At 36.7% G+C, this 19,523-nt stretch overlaps 2 protein-coding genes across 2 annotated transcripts; both read left to right on the forward strand.

Moving 5' to 3' along the window:
- Positions 1-238: 238 nt before the first annotated feature.
- On the forward strand, positions 239-2,789 carry LOC103974392 (zinc finger protein WIP2-like). The gene is made up of 2 exons (XM_009389208.3): positions 239-1,161; positions 2,150-2,789. Exons 1-2 carry the CDS (start codon positions 343-345, stop codon positions 2,612-2,614), a joined length of 1,284 nt encoding a protein of 427 aa, XP_009387483.2. The 5' UTR covers positions 239-342; the 3' UTR covers positions 2,615-2,789.
- A 16,026-nt stretch (positions 2,790-18,815) lies between these two features.
- On the forward strand, positions 18,816-19,247 carry LOC135650928 (arabinogalactan protein 23-like). The gene has a single exon (XM_065170623.1). It carries the CDS (start codon positions 18,909-18,911, stop codon positions 19,083-19,085), a length of 177 nt encoding a protein of 58 aa, XP_065026695.1. The 5' UTR covers positions 18,816-18,908; the 3' UTR covers positions 19,086-19,247.
- Positions 19,248-19,523: the final 276 nt, after the last annotated feature.

Consider the following 19,523-nt stretch of genomic DNA (forward strand, 5'->3'; position numbering starts at 1 on the left):
GGCTGGCTCGGGGGTGATGGCTCAATTGGTCGGTTAGTGGGCACGAGCCGAACCGACCGTGTGGCTCGACCACCGAAGCATTTGCTCGCGGTGAAGCAAGCACACGAGGAGGCGCCTTCGTAGACCCCATTAAACTAACACACCATACGTGCATATATACTTGGGAGAAGAAAGCTACGGGCAACCACAGATGTGGGTGGTGGACAGCATGGAATCCCAGTCCCAGATGGGCCTCACTTCCTCTTCATCTCTCTCTCGTTTCGTCTCAGTGTTTACATTATGCCCAGCTTTAGTTTGTTGTATGTGAAAAACACTGTCATCTTCATCATCGTCATCCAGTAAATGATCTTCGTTCTATACATACTCTGCAATCAGACATTCATCCATCTCTTTCTTTCTTTTCTCTCTCTCCCTGCAACTTTCCCTTCTCTATGTTCCAGTCAACCAGGTTGTTCTCCTCCCCCCACCCCTCTCTCTCTCTCTCTCTCTAGCGAATTATTTAGGCTTAGCTACTTTGCTCAACCTTCTCTCCGCCCTTCCCTCTTCACTCTCAATAGGAAGCTGTTACACAAACCCAACAGCCTCCTCTCTTCTTCTTCCTCCTCTCCTGCTATGGCAGATCCCTACTCTAATTTCTACAAACTCTACAGCCACTACCCTCTCATCTCCGATCCATCCTTCCCACCAGCTGCGTTTCAATCCTACAGCTTCAGCACACACAGCTCACTCCCGCCGCATCCTCCATCTCCTCCCCTTAGAGAAGCCCTCCCTCTCCTGAGCCTCAGACCCACGAGGCACCAAGAGGAGGAGGATGACACCTCGTGCAGTGCCTCCGCCGGAGGGAGTAGGAACAAAGCCGCCCGTGCCGATGATGAAGCTGATGATGAAGTTGGTGGCGTGACTGTGGCTCTCCACATAGGCCTACCGAGCCCTGGTGCAGTTGATCTGGTATCAAGACTCCCCCCAACCTCAGAAGACAACGCAGAAAAGGAAGAAGAAGAAGGTGATGATGTCGTTACCTCAGGCTACCCTTCCAATTCCTTAGGGAGGCTCAACAAAGGCCAGTACTGGATTCCCACGCCTTCTCAAATCCTTATTGGACCTACCCAGTTCTCTTGCCCTGTCTGCTACAAGACTTTTAATAGATACAACAACATGCAGGTAATCCAATTTCTTCCCCCTTTTTCTTGGACACCTTGACATACATGCCTTTTGTTTCTCATCTTGAACCTTCAAGATTTTCTGTATTCCGAGATATATTCTTCTGCATGGTAAAGGTCTGTGTAGCAATGTGGCACTTGTCTCCATCTGCTACTGCAGGCCGCTGAGATGGATCCTGGAAACTATCCCTCCTTTTTATGCGATTGAACTTGGCATACGCTATGTTCCTCATACCTTTGTTGTTTCCGGGAGCTGTCCATATGTACATGAAGCATTGGTTGTCGTGATAATTCTCAAATAATCTCTTTCGTTCTCCAAAAAGTCTGAAAATTCTGAAAAGAAATTGTAGTTCCCAGGTTGGCTCAGATAATCCGTAAAGCAAATCAGATTCTTTAGCATGCTCAGCCCGTATGAACTCAGGAACTCGAGTCCATATGAATCCTCAACTGAGTTGCTTTCCCAGAAGATTGAGAGGCGATCTGCATCTCTCTCTCTCTCTCTCTCTCTCTCTGGATTCTCATGATTTCCCTTGTTTCTCGCAAGAGTTCAGATTGCAACAGATCAAAAAGAGAGTTGCAGACTTATGTCAGTATAACTCTTGAACAGAACCTTCATGTCAAGAAGAACAATATTTTCCTGACACAATAAGGGCTACATCGCGTCCACAATATATATATATATATATAATATATGTTTCTTTGAGCGACTCATCGAAAATATAGTTCAACTCCACCGACTCCCAGCTAGAAATGTCTTTTATTTTTCTTATTCCTTGGACTTCTTATGGAATTACTACTACATGGCATGCTAGATTTAATAACCGACTATATATAGTAACACAAATATAATATAAAAAGAAAATTTAGCTCAAATAGATTCAGGAGTTATATTTCCGTCTTATTTAGCATCTTTGTTTCTGAAGATAATGTATGTAACATGCCATTGATCTCATGATCAGTCATTCTGCCATTGTGTTGTGACAATATAGATGCACAAGTGGGGGCATGGATCACAGTATAGGAAGGGACCAGAGTCTCTAAGAGGCATCCAACCGACGGCCATGCTGAGGCTTCCGTGCTACTGCTGCGCGCCTGGCTGCAGGAACAACATAGACCATCCAAGATCGAAGCCATTGAAGGACTTCAGGACCCTCCAAACTCACTACAAAAGGAAGCACGGCATCAAGCCGTTCATGTGCCGGAAGTGCGGAAAGGCCTTCGCAGTGAAAGGAGATTGGAGAACCCATGAAAAGAACTGTGGAAAACTGTGGTACTGCATCTGTGGCTCCGACTTCAAGCACAAGAGATCGCTGAAGGACCACATCAAGTCCTTTGGGCATGGCCATGCTGCTTACGGCATCAACTGCTTCGAGGAGGAAGACGATCCATCGTCGGAGATCGAACAAGATTGCCACCAACTAAATGAGTGTCACCGGGGTCCTGTAAATCAATGAAGGTATACATTGGTATCTCCCTTACCTGGTTCGTGCTTGTGTCCATAATGTAATGAAGCAAGATGAGAGTCTCCAGTTGCTACGTTTAGGGCACATATGAACTGCCTCATTTCTTTTCCTTGTTCGGACGAGCTTGTATGTCCATCTGCAGTGCTTTATTTCTTGTTCTGATTCAGTTCTCTCTCTCTCTCTCTCTCTCTCTCTCTCTCTCTCTCTTTTCCTGCGTACCATCTAACCCGAGAACTTAGTGCTCCAGGAAGAGAAAGCAATTTTCTCGTGTGTTGATGATGTCTGTTCCTCTGATACATAATAGATTCTACTTACCAATTCTCGGTAGGGCAATGTTTTGTGGTTACTGCTTCATTATTCCTTCTCTTCTTCTTTGGATTCTGGACAAGTAGCCCATCAGCAGTGAATGGTGTTTACTTTTGACTCATGGCAATTAAGTTGTGGATGTCCTTTTCTTCTTTCTTCATTTTTCTGTTAACATGAGGTGCGCAAACACATGCACGAGAGAGAGAGAGAGAGAGAGAGAGAGAGAGAGAGAGTATAAATGAGGATGCTTTTTGGTATGTGACATTCCTTTGTTTTGTTTCCTATTCTTCTTTTACATCAATATTTGAAATGTATGTATGGGGAAAATCCTATTCTTCCTTCTCCAAAATGTGAACTATGGAGACTTAAGTGTTGACCAAATGGCACAAGAGCGTCTCTATAACTTTAATCAAGGGAAGTCAAGGTATTTATTTTAGTCTCTTAGTTTTTCATCAATTAGAAATTTTGGATTGATTTTAAATTAGTTCTAAGATTAATTCTGAGATGTTCAAGAGGAAATTATATATCATTTAAGGCAAGATTCAAATGTAATTTACAGAGTTCAGTAGGAAGGGTTTTAAAGAATGTTGTGTTCATTTTCTCTTTACAAATTTCATGGATGAATGAAAATTTTCTTATTTTTTTTAAAAATATGGCATTCAATTGTCCTATGAGTCTTTAATTTTTTTTAAATTTTAATCTGATCATGAAAAATGAAGAGGCAATGTCGCTTTACAAAAAAAACCTAAAAAATTAATATTTAATTATTTTATAGATATTCTATGTATCTCAAGGTCTTAATGTAAAAAAGATAAAAGAAAAATAATTCAAGTAGAAATTTTTTAATAGATCTAGAAGAAGTGAAGAAGCTTATTCACTGAGGCATTTGGATCCAAGTCTGAATTAACACAAAGAAGAGTCTTATTCCTTGTGTTTGTGTGTGTGTATATATACATATATACATACATATATATACATATATACATACATATATATATATATATATACATATGTACATACATATATATATATGTACATACATATATATATATGTACATACATATATATATATGTACATACATATATATATATGTACATACATATATATATATGTACATACATATATATATATATATATATATATATATATATATATCCTTTAATGCTCTAAAGGGCTTTTTCCTTTTTATGCCAACTCTTTATTTTTTTTAAGGAATTCTTGTAGTAGTGAATTCCTAAATTTTTTTATTCCGTTTGACTCTTTGGACAGTAATATTTATGTTCCTTAGATGTCTACTTGGGTGATAAATTTTAATCAAAAGTGTAAAATGCAAGGACGCACATTCAGAACCGTGAGGGCTTTCCAAAGTGTTCCATTTCAGTTAGAGATTAGTATTCTCAGTGTATTAACTTTCAATTGATGATTTATTTGTTTCATTTATGTTTATCATCCATTAGGCCAATAATTGACATGAGAAAATGGTATTTTCAATCTTTGAGGAAATGATTAGCGATGGGAGTATCAACTCATCAACAAACCATTTCTTCTCCAATTTAACCAAACAATATCTATCTTAAGAGTCATGTACCAACAAATCAATTTCTAAGTAGGGTTGCCTTGCAAACCATGATTCTTGTATTACTAACCTTATGAGTATTGATCTTTATTTACATAATGTGTTGTGTCATGGGGTAAATTCATGTGGATCACTTCCTGAAAGTAGTCACTTGTTGAGAACTATATCTTTGAGAAGATAGATACTGCTTTACGATAACTTCCTCAAATCAAATCTCTCTTATCGTAAGCATCATATGCAAACTAAGATAGGAGGCGTATTAAGGTAAGATCACTTCCAACACTCAAGTCAAATTTAGGTTTTACTTGAGGATTAGAAATGAAGTTTTATATTTCGAATCATATTTGCTAATCTCATATTCATAGAGTGACGATGAGATATTTCGAATAAGAAATATTTCAAGCAATGTTCCTCCTCGCTCATTCATGTTAAACAAGTTAGCAAATATTAGTCATATTAATATGTTATTCTCTCTCGTCCATTGTAAATTAATCCGCTCATGACATACTAGGCTCTGCTCGTCCATTGTAAATTAATCCGAAATATTAGTCATATTAATATGTTATTCTCTCTCTTTTGGATCTCGATATTAAAACTGAGTGCTTGAGGTACTTCCAAAAATAAGCTTCTCCCTGCCAGCTATCCTGGTTTTTTTTCTCTCTCATATTCTATGATCTTCAATCACTTCATACGACACATGGAATGAAATAGATCTCTCAGAATGATTGGTCTATCTACCGACCTAACCTATCCCCTGGAGGGAGGAAGAGGGGAAGAAAAATGTAGTCACGTCATACGACACATGGAATGTAAGGATTCGGACTGCGAACGGGTTGGAATGATTCATGAACACCTTCGTTGCAGATTGATTACGTTCCGAGAGAGAGAGAGAGAGAGAGAGGAGGGGTGGGGGGTGGGGCGGGCAGTGAACACGAGGCTGGCATGTGGAGAAGTCATATCAAACCACAGTCATCATCCGTGCATCAGTTGGCGTGTGGGAGGAGGCCATCCAAGGCAAACGATTTCCTTACGCTTCCTCCACTCGTCCTTTTCAATGCTCCATCACATATTCTTCCTTCTTTGGTTGTCCGCTAACTGTGAATTTTGTATCCGAGGATGATCCAAAGTGACCTTATATCATTTTGGCATGGAGCCTAAGAAGAGCATTTACTATCATTTTGAATCCAACGAGATTGTTAGAGCATGCATGGATTTTGGACATATACCCAATAACAATATTTGATTCATGAGGTCAGATTTTGATTGTCCAACCAAAGTAGATAGGTGAAAGGAGTTTATATAATCATTTTCCTTGTGCATTGATGTCGCAGGCTTCAAGAATACTACAAATTAAGCCATGCAGAAAACACCCAATAGATGATCGAACTACAGAGAACACGAACGAACGTCATTGATCGTTGGAAATGGTTCTACAAAACAAAGGGCAGTGGGTTTACCTGACAAAACCTCACCTCTTCCACCATAATATCGCATATTGACTTGCTCATGCTCTGAGTCAGCTGCTTTTTCCGACTTAAAATTGTACTCAACTGAGTTGTGCCAAAATAAAAGTATCAGTGTTGAAATAATGCTCTCAAAATCACCCACACAAACTCCCATTCGATGCAACTACTTAGTCTTGGATGTAAGATCGTTTTGAGCTTACAAATTTTAGCAGAGTATTTACTTTAAAATTTACTTGTGCAATCCCAGGTTTTATATTTTAGTAGGGTGAAGAAGTTTGCGCACGCATTCGCTTTAACTAATTCATTTCTTTTTTTGCAAGTTTTTAGGGGATTGCATGAGGTTACTAACCCTTTGTGGATAGATATCATAAGGGTGTCGTGTCACTTAGTATTGTCCATATGTTAATATCCTGTTAGTGTGGATTAGTTTATCACATCAAATCTGATACCAAGAGAAGCAAGCATCCAAAAATTTTAACCCACCATCAGTGTCATTTAACAAGAAGGAAAACTAAAATAACCTAACTTCAAAACACAACATAGATATTTATTTTATTATTTATTAAAATTATCCAAATTCATTGAAAATAAAAACTTCAACCTGAAATATTGATTTGATAGGGTGAGATTTATTTATCAAAGGTTGTAGGTTCAAAACTAACTATCTATCTATCTATCTATCTCCTATTATTGTAGGCATCCACAGCGGATAGCAGAGGAAGCTCTTTATTCTTTTAAGGTACACGAAACCCAAAACCTTTCTTGCCATTGCCCTTTGCAGCCTTCTTTCTTCCCCATTGGTTCTCTTGGTCAGGTATCAAAGACTCCTCCTTGGAGGCCACTTCTACTGGTAGCCATCCAGATCAAACCAAACAATACCTACGAGTAGCTCTTCTCCAACAAGTACGTGAACTCTATCAAAACCTAAAAAGAAAACAGAAACTTCTGTAATAGAACACTCCTACATCCAAGTATTTTGCAGCACATATTCTATGGAGTATGGAGTAAGACTGCTCCTTGTTGCCCTTCTTATCGAATATAATAACCCATATTGTGAGTTGCATGCACAGGAGGACACCAACATCCACCTGAAAAAAGGGTCTACTTTATCGGATCAGAAAACCTGTTGTTATCTTTTCTTTTTCTTTATTCTTGAACAACATGTCTGCAATCCAAAGCGAGAAGGACGTAAGACTCCATGTCATGTTCATGTTGCATTCCTAAGAGTGCAACTTCCACTGTTCTTAACCTTGCCAAGGAGACACAGTACTGGAGGACCCCATCAGAAAGAATATATATATAAATATATATACATATATATATATACATATGTATATATATATGTATATATATACATATATATACATATATGTATATATAAGTATATATATACATATATATACATGTATATACATATATATATATATATACATATATACATATATATACATATATATATATATACATATACATATATATATATATACATATATATATATCCTCTCTCCTGTTCACTTCCATGTTCAGTTCCAGCAGAGAAACAGCTTTGTCTCCCGCGAGTGGAATTACGAGGAGGCTGAGGGACTTGTGTGAGGCATGCTGTCGATTTGCTCAGACATATATTGAAGACCTCAAAACGACATATTTCTGCATTCGGTTGTGTTACGCAAATGGCTTATTGCGATACTACTTAATCTTGAAGATAGTTTTGTATAGGCGAAACAAAGATAATGGCATATTTGATGGCTTCGTAGACAAAACAAAGCTTGTCATCTATCTTTTACTCTAAAACCTCGGAACGTATGACTCTGAGTCTCACTGTAGGTTGCCAGCTTTGCAGGATGGCTATGGAGAATCTTCCAGGACCGGGTAGTTCGGTCTCTCCACTGTTTCAAAAGATGGGAGTCTGGATACGAAGAATAAGAGAGAGAGAGAGAGAGAGAGAGAACGTGATCAACGGATCAAAGATGATCTCTGGCAAAAGGACAGTAAGGTTTCCAGCTCTCAGATGCTCACTAAACACACTGAAGATCCATGTCATGGGCCTTATTTACAGAGAAAAAGTTGGACGTAAAAAGGAGGACGAAACCCACTTCTTTTGAGACGAGCCACGAAAGCATATCCACTATGTTACAAGAACATCATTTTCTTCTTCCTAAAAGTGAAGATTTGTAGAAAAGAGCTTTAACATCCTGGAGTGGGAGGAGTAGGGCCTGCTACGATGATTGCTGCACATCTCCAAGCTGCTAGTTATAAGACCACATTCCATTCTACACCATTGATATGGGATGAGCTACACCCATCAACTTTTGCTCACCATCAGCTTTTTCTTTTGAACCTGCACATGTAGGGTTTGATGTAACCTTTGCTCCAGTATAGAGGAAGATCTCTCTCCTTCTTGTAGTTTTTTCTGTTGAAATTAAACTTGTTCAAGTGTCATAAAAAGGTTCATTGCATCAAGTGGGAGAATCATTACATCAAGAAGAAAAGATGGATTATAAGTCTATAGAAGGATAAGTCAAATTGATTATTGGTTCTTAAAAGGGTTTCTTGAAAGAGAATGATTCATCTTGAATACAATTAATATAATGTATCTTTGGGGACTATATAAACCCCATATGTTGGGTCATGAGTGAAATAGAGTTTCTGAAATTGTAAAAGTGTTTTTCTTGAGAGAAATATAGAAGATTAAAGCTTATCCTACTTTTCCTCTGTTTGATATCTCTATCCCCTCTTCCTATCAACATCAACATTTGGTATCAGAGCTAAGTTATGGCCTCTTCCTCAAGTGCCATCCAACTCCAGATCCCTAGATTGACAAAGGAAAATTATGACATATGGTGCATCCAAATGAAGGTTCTTCTAGGCTCCCAAGATGTATGGGAGTTTGTAGAAGATGGATTTGCTGAACCAAGTCCAGCAGAAGAAGGAGCAATGAATGCAGAAGGAAGAAAACAACTCAAAGAAAGAAGGAAGAAGGAGAAAAAGGCTTTGTTCACAATCTACCAAGGCCTTGATGATACAATGTTCGAGATCATCGCTCCAGCAAATACTTCAAAGGAGGCTTGGGAAATGCTTCAAAAAGCATTCGGTGGTGTTGATAAGGTAAAGAAACTTCGTCTACAAGTTTTACGAGCCGAGTTTGAAAAACTACAACAAGGTACATCTGAAACTATTTCTGATTACTTCTCAAAAATCATTTCTATTGTTCATCAAATGAGACGAAATGGTGAACAGGTAAATGATCAGAGAGTAATAGAAAAAATATTGAGATCTCTAGATCCGAAATTTGATTTTATTGCTATTGCGATTGAAGAATCTAAAGATTTAGAAAAAATGTCTTTAGAAGAACTTATGGGTTCCCTTCAAGTTCATGAACAAAGGATTACAAAAAGAGGAGAAGAGAAAACTATGGAACAAGCACTACAAGCTAAGTTTGCTCTTGAAAATAAAAGAGAATCAAATTCTCAAAGAGGAAGAGGACGAGGACAAAGAGGAAGAGGAGGCAGAAATCAGACCAATCAAGAATCTCCAAACAGTGAAGATGTTGGAGAAAATTATAGCCAAAGAGGCCGAGGTTATGGTCGAGGACGTGACCGAGGCCGTGGACATGGCAGAAACTCTAAAAGGTCTGAAATACAATGCTATGTTTGCAAAAGGTATGGACATTACTCTTATGAATGTTATTATAATCCTAACAATCAAGGTGATAAAGCAAATTTTGTTGAGGAAGAAAAGAAGGAAAATCAAGTTTTGCTAATGAGTTATGAAAATTTGAAAAATGATCAGTCTATGACATGGTATCTAGATACAGAAGCCTCAAATCACATGTGTGGTATCAAAGATCTATTTTCAGAAATAGATACAAGTTATTCCGGGAACATTACATTTGGTGATTTGTCTCAAAGACCAGTAAGAGGCAAAGGTAAAATTCTCCTTGAACTTAATAATGGCAAGGAAGTATGCATTTCAGATGTTTATTATGTTCCTGATATGAAAAATAATATTTTAAGCTTGGGACAATTACTTGAAAAAGGTTATGAAATTGAGATGAAAGATATGACTCTCTCAATTCGTGACAAGAATAAAACACTGATATCACATGTGAAAATGGCAAGGAATAGAATGTTTCCTCTACATTTGAGTATTTTTGATCAATCAAATTGTTTTAAAGCTGATATTGAGGATATTTCTACACTTTGGCATCTTAGATATGCTCATTTAAATTTCGAGGCTTTGAAACTTCTAGAGAAGTATAATATGGTGACAGGAATGCCAAAAATTGATCGCCCAGCAAAATTGTGTGAAGTATGTGTCATGGGTAAGCAAGAAAGAAAGCCTTTCAAAGTGAGAAGGACAAAAAGAGCATGGAATCAACTTGATCTGGTACACTCAGATGTTTGTGGCCCTATCAATCCAGTATCACTTGGAGGAAGCAGGTATTTTCTTACATTTACTGATGATCATAGTGGCAAAACTTGGGTTTACATGTTAAAAGAAAAGAAAGAAGTTTTAAGCAAATTCAAAGAATTTAAGGATTTGGTTGAAAGACAAAGTTGTTGTAAGATTAAATGTTTAAGAACAGATAGAGGTGGTGAATATATATCAAATGAATTTGAAAGTTTTTGTAGAAATAATGGAATTCTACATCAATTCACCATGCCATACACACCTCAACAAAATGGTGTCTCGGAAAGAAAAAATAGGACTATCCTTAATATGGTACGATGCATGTTAAAGGAAAGAAAAATTCCGAAAGAATTTTGGGGTGATGCTGTTGCTTGTGTAGTTTATTTGCTTAACAGGTTTCCGACAAAGCAAATTGGTAATGTTACACCGGAAGAAGCATGGAGCTTACAAAAACCAAGAGTTGATCACTTAAGGATTTTTGGAAGTGTTGCATTTGCCAAGATACCAGAAGAGAAGAGAACAAAATTGGAGGATAAAAGTCAAAAATGCATTTTGCTAGGTTATCCAGAAAATTCCAGTGGTTACAAACTCTACAATCCTATCACAAATAAAGTTGTGATGTCAAGAGATGTTGAGTTTGATGAACAACAGATTTGGAACTGGAAAAGTGATGAGCAGCATAAGAAAGCTGTAGTTTCAGAAGAAGATGATATAATACAAGCAAGCACCGAAGTTGCTTTGCCAGAATCATCACCTAGGTCAGATGATTCAAGAAGTCCAATTATAAGAAGGATAAGACCAATTCAGGACCTATATGATGTGACTCGAAGGATTAATACTAACAATGATGAACTTTCTTTATTTTGTCTTTTTGTAGGATATGATCCATTAACCTTCGAAGAAGCTTATAGAGATGAAAAATGGCGACAAGCTATGAATGAAGAGATTCATGCCATTAACAAAAATAATACATTGGAGCTTACTACACTTCCAGAAGACCACAAAGCTATCGATGTTAAGTGGATCTTCAAAACAAAAAGAAATGCAAAATGAGAGGTGGAGAAATACAAGGCCAGATTGGTTGCAAAGGGATATAAACAACAATATGGAATTGATTATGAAGAAGTATTTGCGCTAGTTGCTCGATTGGAGACAGTAAGATTACTTATCTCTCTAGCAGCTCAAATAAAATGGAAGATTTTACAAATGGATGTCAAATCAGTATTTCTTAATGGAGTTCTTGAAGAAGAGGTATATATTCAACAACTTCGAAGAAAAACTTGGCATGCTAGATGGAACAAGTTTAAGAGGGGAGAATGTTGGAATTAAACTTGTTCAAGTGTCATAAAAAGGTTCATTGCATCAAGTGGGAGAATCATTACATCAAGAAGAAAAGATGGATTAGAAGTCTATAGAAGGATAAGTCAAATTGGTTATTGGTTCTTGAAAGGGTTTCTTGAAAGAGAATGATTCATCTTGAATACAATTAATATAATGTATCTTTGGGGACTATATAAACCTCATATGTTGGGTCATGAGTGAAATAGAGTTTCTGAAATTGTAAAAATATTTTTCTTGAGAGAAATATAGAAGATTAAAGCTTATCCTACTCTTCCTCTATTTAATATCTCTATCCCCTCTTCCTATCAACATCAACATTTTCTTCTTTTCAGTTGCTTTAATACTACTGTTCTTCATTGTTCATGCTTTCCTGTGATCTGTTAGCTTGTCCCCAGATCAACATGGGGCCATAATCTCCGATCAAAGAGAGAGAGAGAGAGAGCACACTTCTACAAACAGTATCACCCACATGATTAATGATTGGTTTCTACCTGGCCAAATTATTCCTCTCGCAGGTGCACATATCAGTTCATGGCTCGATCGCTGGTGGGAATCTTTGTCTCAACTCACAGCAGGGATGGGTAAATTTTTACGGAGGACTCCAAAGGGTAAAAGAGACGATGTGAAGGGTAGATTTGCGGCCACAAGGAGTTGTGGTCGCCGTACTCTGCTATTCTTTATATCTGAGTACTGCAATGTCAGGAAGCAATGCTTTTGCCCCTTTGTCTATCTGAACTGTTCATAGGATTTTAGTGCATCAGAAGCATACATAGTTTCGAGTTTCAACTGGTTCATCCTGATCAAGTTTACTGTTTGCAGGCAAATCTATTCTTGTATCTGTTCACAAGACTTGACCAGAGTGATGAATTCTTGGACTACTAATCGACTAGAGCGCTTTCTTAAAGTCTCGGATCAGTTAAACGGAGGAATCCTTTCTTTCCTCTTCTTTTCTCTTGCCCATGTCCAACTGTTACATTCTCACTTTGGCTGGATGTTGATAAGGAGTTCCTTCTTTCTTTGGGCCATCATGCACTCAAGCTTGGTGTAAATGCAGGGAAAGATGTTCCCTTCCCGATAAAGCAGGCAAAATTTAGTGCTCCTTTGCCTTCTTTTTCACTTTTAGTGATAGCAACTTTGTCCTACTCACACAAGATATGGGTAGCATTGACACAAAAGGGTTGTCGATGCCTTCAACCCTTGGAGGTCCTGAGCTCCGAAAGCTCTACGCTTCCCAGGAATAGGAAGATGAGGACTCAACTGCTTTCGAGATGATTGATCTTCACGTGAAAACATACAACTTAAGGAGGAGTAGTACTTGGACGCAGCATTTACTATCAATAAATTAGTTTGTGGAGTCACAAGTCATGAACAAAAGTCTGCAGAAGATTTTGCCATATCTGAAGCTGTGAAGATGGCAATTGATTCGGTCATATGCGCATGGAATCTGGTCAACGTCAAGCAGGGGAGTTCGAAGTTGATGTGGAACAACTCGAGAACACCTTCAGGATGAATAAGATCAGGCTGATGGTTGAATACGGCTGTGGAAGATGTATTGATTTCTGAAGGCTCTACTTAACAGTTTTCTCAGAGCTCCTTAAGCTCTCATTGATAATTCAAAGCATTAAAGATTGGATTCTCTATGTCTTGCAATCAGTATCGTTCATTCTATCAGTTGTTTGCTCAGTTTGGCATTTGATGGAGTGCAGTTCCTCTTCTGACATCTCTTTTCCACAATTTTATGGGTTCTTCCATCATCTGCGCACTCGCTACATGGTCATTTCATCGAACAGTATGGGCAGTGCATTGGTGAATCAACGGAGTCTGGTGCTGAGATGAGATGAATAAATAGGATGTATATGGGCAATCGACAGAGTCCTACAAGAAACACCAACTCCATGACCCTTCACTGTGTTGGGTCCAGCCCTAGGCTTGGACAATCGAGCCTTTTGAGCCCAATTCATTAATTAAGAGTAATTGAGGGCAGCTAACGAGATAAATAGGTTCGCAGCGAGCAACGGCGGTGGACGGTGAGAGAAAAGGCAGAGAGCGTGCAACGAAATGTGACGGCACAGAGAGAGAAGAACAGAGAGAGAGAAAAAGGAGAGAGGGCAGCAAGTAGCGAGCGTGTGCAGCGAGCAGCAGCGCGTAAAGAGAGAGAGAGAAAAAGATTAGGATCTCGAGTTTTCCGTTTGAAGAGCAGTGGTCAAACATTATGGTTTTGATCTAAATTTTATGCAAAGAATCCTAATGTATTGATCTGAAGTTTACCCTCTCTGAGGTACTTTTCTACTATACCCACTTTGTGAAACCTAGAATTCCTTTTTGATGTGATCCATCTGATGATGATATGCTATTTTTGAGTCAAGATTTATGTTCTTGATGTTATTATGATCCTCTGATTATTCTAGAGAAGATTTACTATAAACCTGTTATCATTACTATTGATAGTAGAAGTTTAAGGTGAATTACGGTCTCGTGATTTTTCCCGCATTAGGTTTTTCACGTTAAAAATTTGGTCTCACTGTATGATTTATTTATTGTTCTATTGTTTATGCTATTCTAGTTGATATTTATATTTTGATATCAAGTTGATATTTTGATTAGAAACTCATTTTGATATACAAAGAGGAAAAGAATTACTCCACGTTAACATATTTTTCCCAACACGCTGTCCATCCTTTGTTCCAGTCGACAATCGACATTGGTGGACTTCCTCGGCACTCTTCTAGTTAAAGCACTCACCTATCATCAGAGTCACCTGCATCTTAAGATAAGCATCTGAACTTGATGACCACTAACAAGATCACCATGAGGACCCAATGGCAAGAAAAAGATTAGAAGTATCTACATGCAAGGACAAGAAGAAGAAAAATGATATTAGTTTGCACCTCAGATTGGGCCATTTCATGGATGCCCAAAACCATCTTTTTTTGTCCACACACTTGCAGGATACTCGCTTTCTTAAGCACATCATTTCAGTGTTTGATTGGCAATTGGCTTTTCGATTCAGCATGACCAAATAGCTTGTTTTTGTAGCAAGTTTTTGTTCGATTGAGAAGGAAATTTGAATTTTTGTGAGTCAGAAGATGCAAGTGGAGGAATACTTGTAAGCCGAACCGTTTCGATTCAACCCGATGAAATGACTAACTTGTTGAGCTTGAACTTCCAACCCAAGTGGCATATTTTGATTCTACATTTTCCTCTGATTCTATAGAGGCATATTTTGCATCATTTTGTAGACATGATAAAGATATAGATGTGTGATAAATAATAGATTTAAAGGCTTAATCAACTTTGAAATAGAGTTTCTATGAGATTTTAGATAGTCATCAACCTATAAAATCATTTTCATGTGAGTTAAATATTGAATCTCAAATTTTGATGATAAAATCAATTGATAGAGTTTATGATCTAATATGCGTTTTGAGTGACGTAGGACTAGTTTCGATCGTGAAGAGACAATTAAAGCAGGAACAATTAATGTTGGGCCGGAATGAAACATGTCAGAAGATTGAACGTCAAGCTGGAGGATCGATCGACGTGTCGGTAGAAGGCTTTGTACCATAAGTTCGGGTATCAGTCCTAGAAGAGCAGACATTGTGTCAAGTAAATCAGAGTTGTAGAGGTCAATATGCCGATTTGGCAAATGACTGCAAAAGAGGACGATGAGCCAAAAGATTGGACGAAGCGTCGATAAACCAATGACAATGAGATGGTGAATTGAGTATGTTGTTTGGCCCTGAATTATGACTGAATTGAGTATGTTGTTTGACCCATTTAGTGACCCATATTTGACCTAGGTGATGGCATCGCCAAACTCGACGATGGCGCCGTCTAGACATAGTCTCCCAGACTGTGTCAAGCGGTGGTATTGTCAAACTAGGCAGTGGTACCGACTAGTGTTAATATTGCAGGTGATAGTACCGCCCAACACAGGTGGTGGTATTGTCAAGACCCAAGAAACTCAGGATGAGATATTTTTTGGCTCCATTTTTGAAGTCATTTATGGTCTATAATTATCCCAGTTATTCCTGCATGAAAGAACACGAAATTGAGTTGAAAAAAGGAAAATAATCTATGTGAAAAAAGTTATAAATCTCTCTTAGTATAGAGTCACCTCTTTCCAATATTTGGAAGTCCTTCTAAAAGGAGAAATGATGTCTAAGTGTAAAAGAGAGAAGTGTAAAGGTTCTCTCCTGAACCTATGAAAAGGAGAAAGAGTTGTAAGAGGGTAGTTGGTTTTCGCCTATTAAAGGAAGATCAGTAGTGGAAGCCAGTGGCCTCAAGTGAAGGAGAATCGGGAGTGGATATAGGTCACGACAATCGAACCACTATAAAACTCGGTTTGCATTTATTTTATGCTTTTTATTTATATTACAAAATGATTTACTTGTTTATTACTTTCACTATCTTATGAACATACTTTCAAGTCAAGTATCTTTCAAATATGATTTCATGGAATGAGAAGTTTTTCGAATCATTAAGATTTTTACGAAAGTACTAATTCACCCCCTCTCTTAGTGTTGACTTGGTCCTAACATTAAACATTAGAAACACAAGAATGATTGAAAGCATTGGTTTGAGTTTTGTTTCAATCATCTACTTGATCTTATTAAATCATTTTTGTTATATTTATTTTTCTATACAAAACATAAATACTATTGAGATTAGAAGATGAGATGCTATGAAGGGCCTTTACAATTATTTGGCTTTTTCTATTTTTATGTTACGATTCCATCCATTGTCTCTTCTCGTACTGATTTTCGTAAATATAAATTTTACTATATCTTTTTTTGTTCTTGTATTTCATAAGTTTGAATTTATTTATGTGGAATATGTGCTCTTCTATCTTCTACTTTTCTTATTACTTACATATTGATATACTTCAAAATAACTTCATCTCAATTCCTAACTACTATTCATTATTCTATTTTTGTTTTTTCTTGTTGGTTGGTGACAAACACGAGACTTGATCATTCAACCTTTTGATCAAAAGTCAAAGTCAATTTTTTTTATCATTTATTAAAGAGAACTTTGAGAAGATTGAAAAAGAGAGTATCAAAAGATGAAGAAATTTGGTATCTAATTATTGTATTTGTTATAGACATCACAATCCTATTTATATGATTAAAGACAATCAAATTAATCTCATAAATTATGAGATTTATAAAAATAAAGAGATGTTAAATTATTTTTATATGATAAGATTTAGGGGAAATGTCTAATCTTCTCATGATGGTAAAAATCATGATGATCCTTTTTACATAGTAACTTTGACATATCCTACAAATTTAAGATGATACAATGGAAATCAGTTTAAGTTTGGAAACTAAGAATTTAAATTAGATAATGACTTGATAAATATGTCTGTTGCAATGTTGAAGATGTTATATAAAATGATATTCAATATATTTTGTGTGTTCATGATAGATATCATTGTGAGCAATTTGAATGACATTAAATGTTGGAGATTCAAATAATACTTCTAGATAGTGTAACCATATCAATTCTTCAATAGTATCAACAAAGAATATGATATTTTGCTTCAGTACAAAGTAAGAACACTTTATTTCTTACTCCTCCAATAAATCAAAGATTTACCTCGAAGTAATATGGAATAGTAAAACAATGCGATCACCTACACATCAAAGTATACATGAAGTACCGGAGATGTTTTAGTTGAAAAAAGAGTACATTAAAAGGAATTTCTTTATATAGAATCTAAAATATAGTAGCATAATGAACAAATCAAGGAATATTAAACCTCTTTTATATGATAAAATTTAGGGGGAATATCTAATCGTCTCATGATAGTATTAATCATCATGATCAATAAAGGGATATGAAATCTCTTTTACATAGTAATTTTGATAATCTAATATCTTCGAGATTTATCAATTAAAATTTAAAACTCTCAATATTTAATTTGGTATATCATATTACTGGATAATATTTTAGATTTTATTCAATATATATATATATATATATATATACATATGTATATATATGTATATATATATATACATATATATATATATATATATATATACATATATATATATATATATATATACATATATATATATATATACATACATATATATATATATATACATACATATATATATATATATATACATATGTATATATATATATGTAATTTCTAACTTAAACAAATTAGAGAGTCAAACAATAGTATATCACCTAACCTAGTTGTATTTTGCTCAATAAATAAAAAAAGGTAAGTAGGATGATTTCCCTAGAAAATTATCATATTTTGAGTATTTTCTGAAAGGTATCTCCTCTTTTACTTTTTTTTTTCAAATAATACTTTTAATTGTTACAGTATTTTCATTTAGCTCGTTTATAATATTTTTCAATATTATTTATAATATTTTATTAATATATAAAAATACCATAAATATTATAAAAAAATACTATAAGTGACATTATATCATGTCTTTTTGATGTCATTACTCATAGACCATTACAGTACCATAACAATATCATGTGCTTGTTATGGTGATCAAAATATTATAACAAACCAAAAATACAGTAACAAATCAAAATATTATAACATAAGAAAAATTCTTTTAGAAGAATTTGAGTATTTTTCAAATTATAAACATATTGAAAGTAAAGTATCAAATACCATTGAAGCAAAATGGCATAAATCTATCTCACATTCACAGAATTAAAGGAGAGAAGCAGGGAGGATCACTCAACTAATACCGTAGCACACGTAACCCATGCAAGAACTGACGACATCTATTTCTCCTCTCTTTTTTCCTTCGATCTTTTAATATGAATAAACATATGCGAATTCACATAAAATACGTGATCATCAAAACAACCACATGCATGAACCCGAATTTTACAGCACATGCCTACGAGGCAATGATCTGTCATCATATTCTTGTTTCTTAGTTTAGCCTTGCTTATGAACAACAGGAATCGGTCAAGAAAACGTTCTCCATAGGCCCAGTTTTCATGCACATGCAACCACGTAATTGTGTTGCCCTAAATAAGCTCAAAGGCCGCGCGCCGAATCACTACCTCTACCACCGATCCACCCTATATAATCACCTCCCTCCTCCCCTTCTCTCCTCAGGCCTGCAAAGGAGGAGGAGGAGGAGGACGACTCAAGACATCCTTCTCATCTCAGCTTCCCAACTCGGCAGGCCCATGGAGATGAGGAAGATCGCCTGTGCCGTCCTCGTCGCCGCCGCCTCAGCTTCCGCGGCCCTCGCGGCCGAGGCCCCAGCGCCCGGTCCCGCCAGTGGCTCCTCCACCGTCGTGCCTGCTGTCGGGGCCATCCTTGGCGCCTCCGTCATCTCCTTCTTCGCGTTCTACTTGCAGTAGCCTCACCAAGCCGAAAGAACAAAAGGAAGAAGACACTTCCTGTGTTTGATTTACTGCATTTATTCTTCTTTTCTTCTTTCCTTTATCACTGTCGGAGGAGTGAGTGAATTTGTTTGATTTGCTGGTTGGCATGAACTGAATAAAAATACCCACTTTATCAAATCGCTGATGATGATAAGATATAAGAAATGGCTATCCTAAACTCTCTGTTTATATGATTTAATTCTGAACTATGGAGTTTAGTTCAAAACCTCTCATTTAAATATTACAACAAAATTGAATTCCTGACATTATGTACAAAATACCATAATTCAGATGTTCTCCTCAGAGGCAAAAATTGTCCCCCTCTTGTGTGGGTTATGTCAAACTAGAAAAGACAGCGATCGGAGCCCTTCACAAATGAAAACTAACGAGGCCTATGTATCTTATTACTAGGCC

Source organism: Musa acuminata, chromosome BXJ3-10, assembly GCF_036884655.1.
Source record: "Musa acuminata AAA Group cultivar baxijiao chromosome BXJ3-10, Cavendish_Baxijiao_AAA, whole genome shotgun sequence".
Lineage (NCBI taxonomy): Eukaryota > Viridiplantae > Streptophyta > Magnoliopsida > Zingiberales > Musaceae > Musa > Musa acuminata.

Bases quoted from the DNA above. Each gene is read 5' to 3' on its own strand.
- LOC135650928 (XM_065170623.1), top strand. From the start codon at position 18,909: ATGGAGATGAGGAAGATCGCCTGTGCCGTCCTCGTCGCCGCCGCCTCA.
- LOC103974392 (XM_009389208.3), top strand. From the start codon at position 343: ATGATCTTCGTTCTATACATACTCTGCAATCAGACATTCATCCATCTC. The intron at 1,162-2,149 runs GTAATCCAATTT...GTGACAATATAG, and splicing joins ATAGATACAACAACATGCAG to ATGCACAAGTGGGGGCATGG.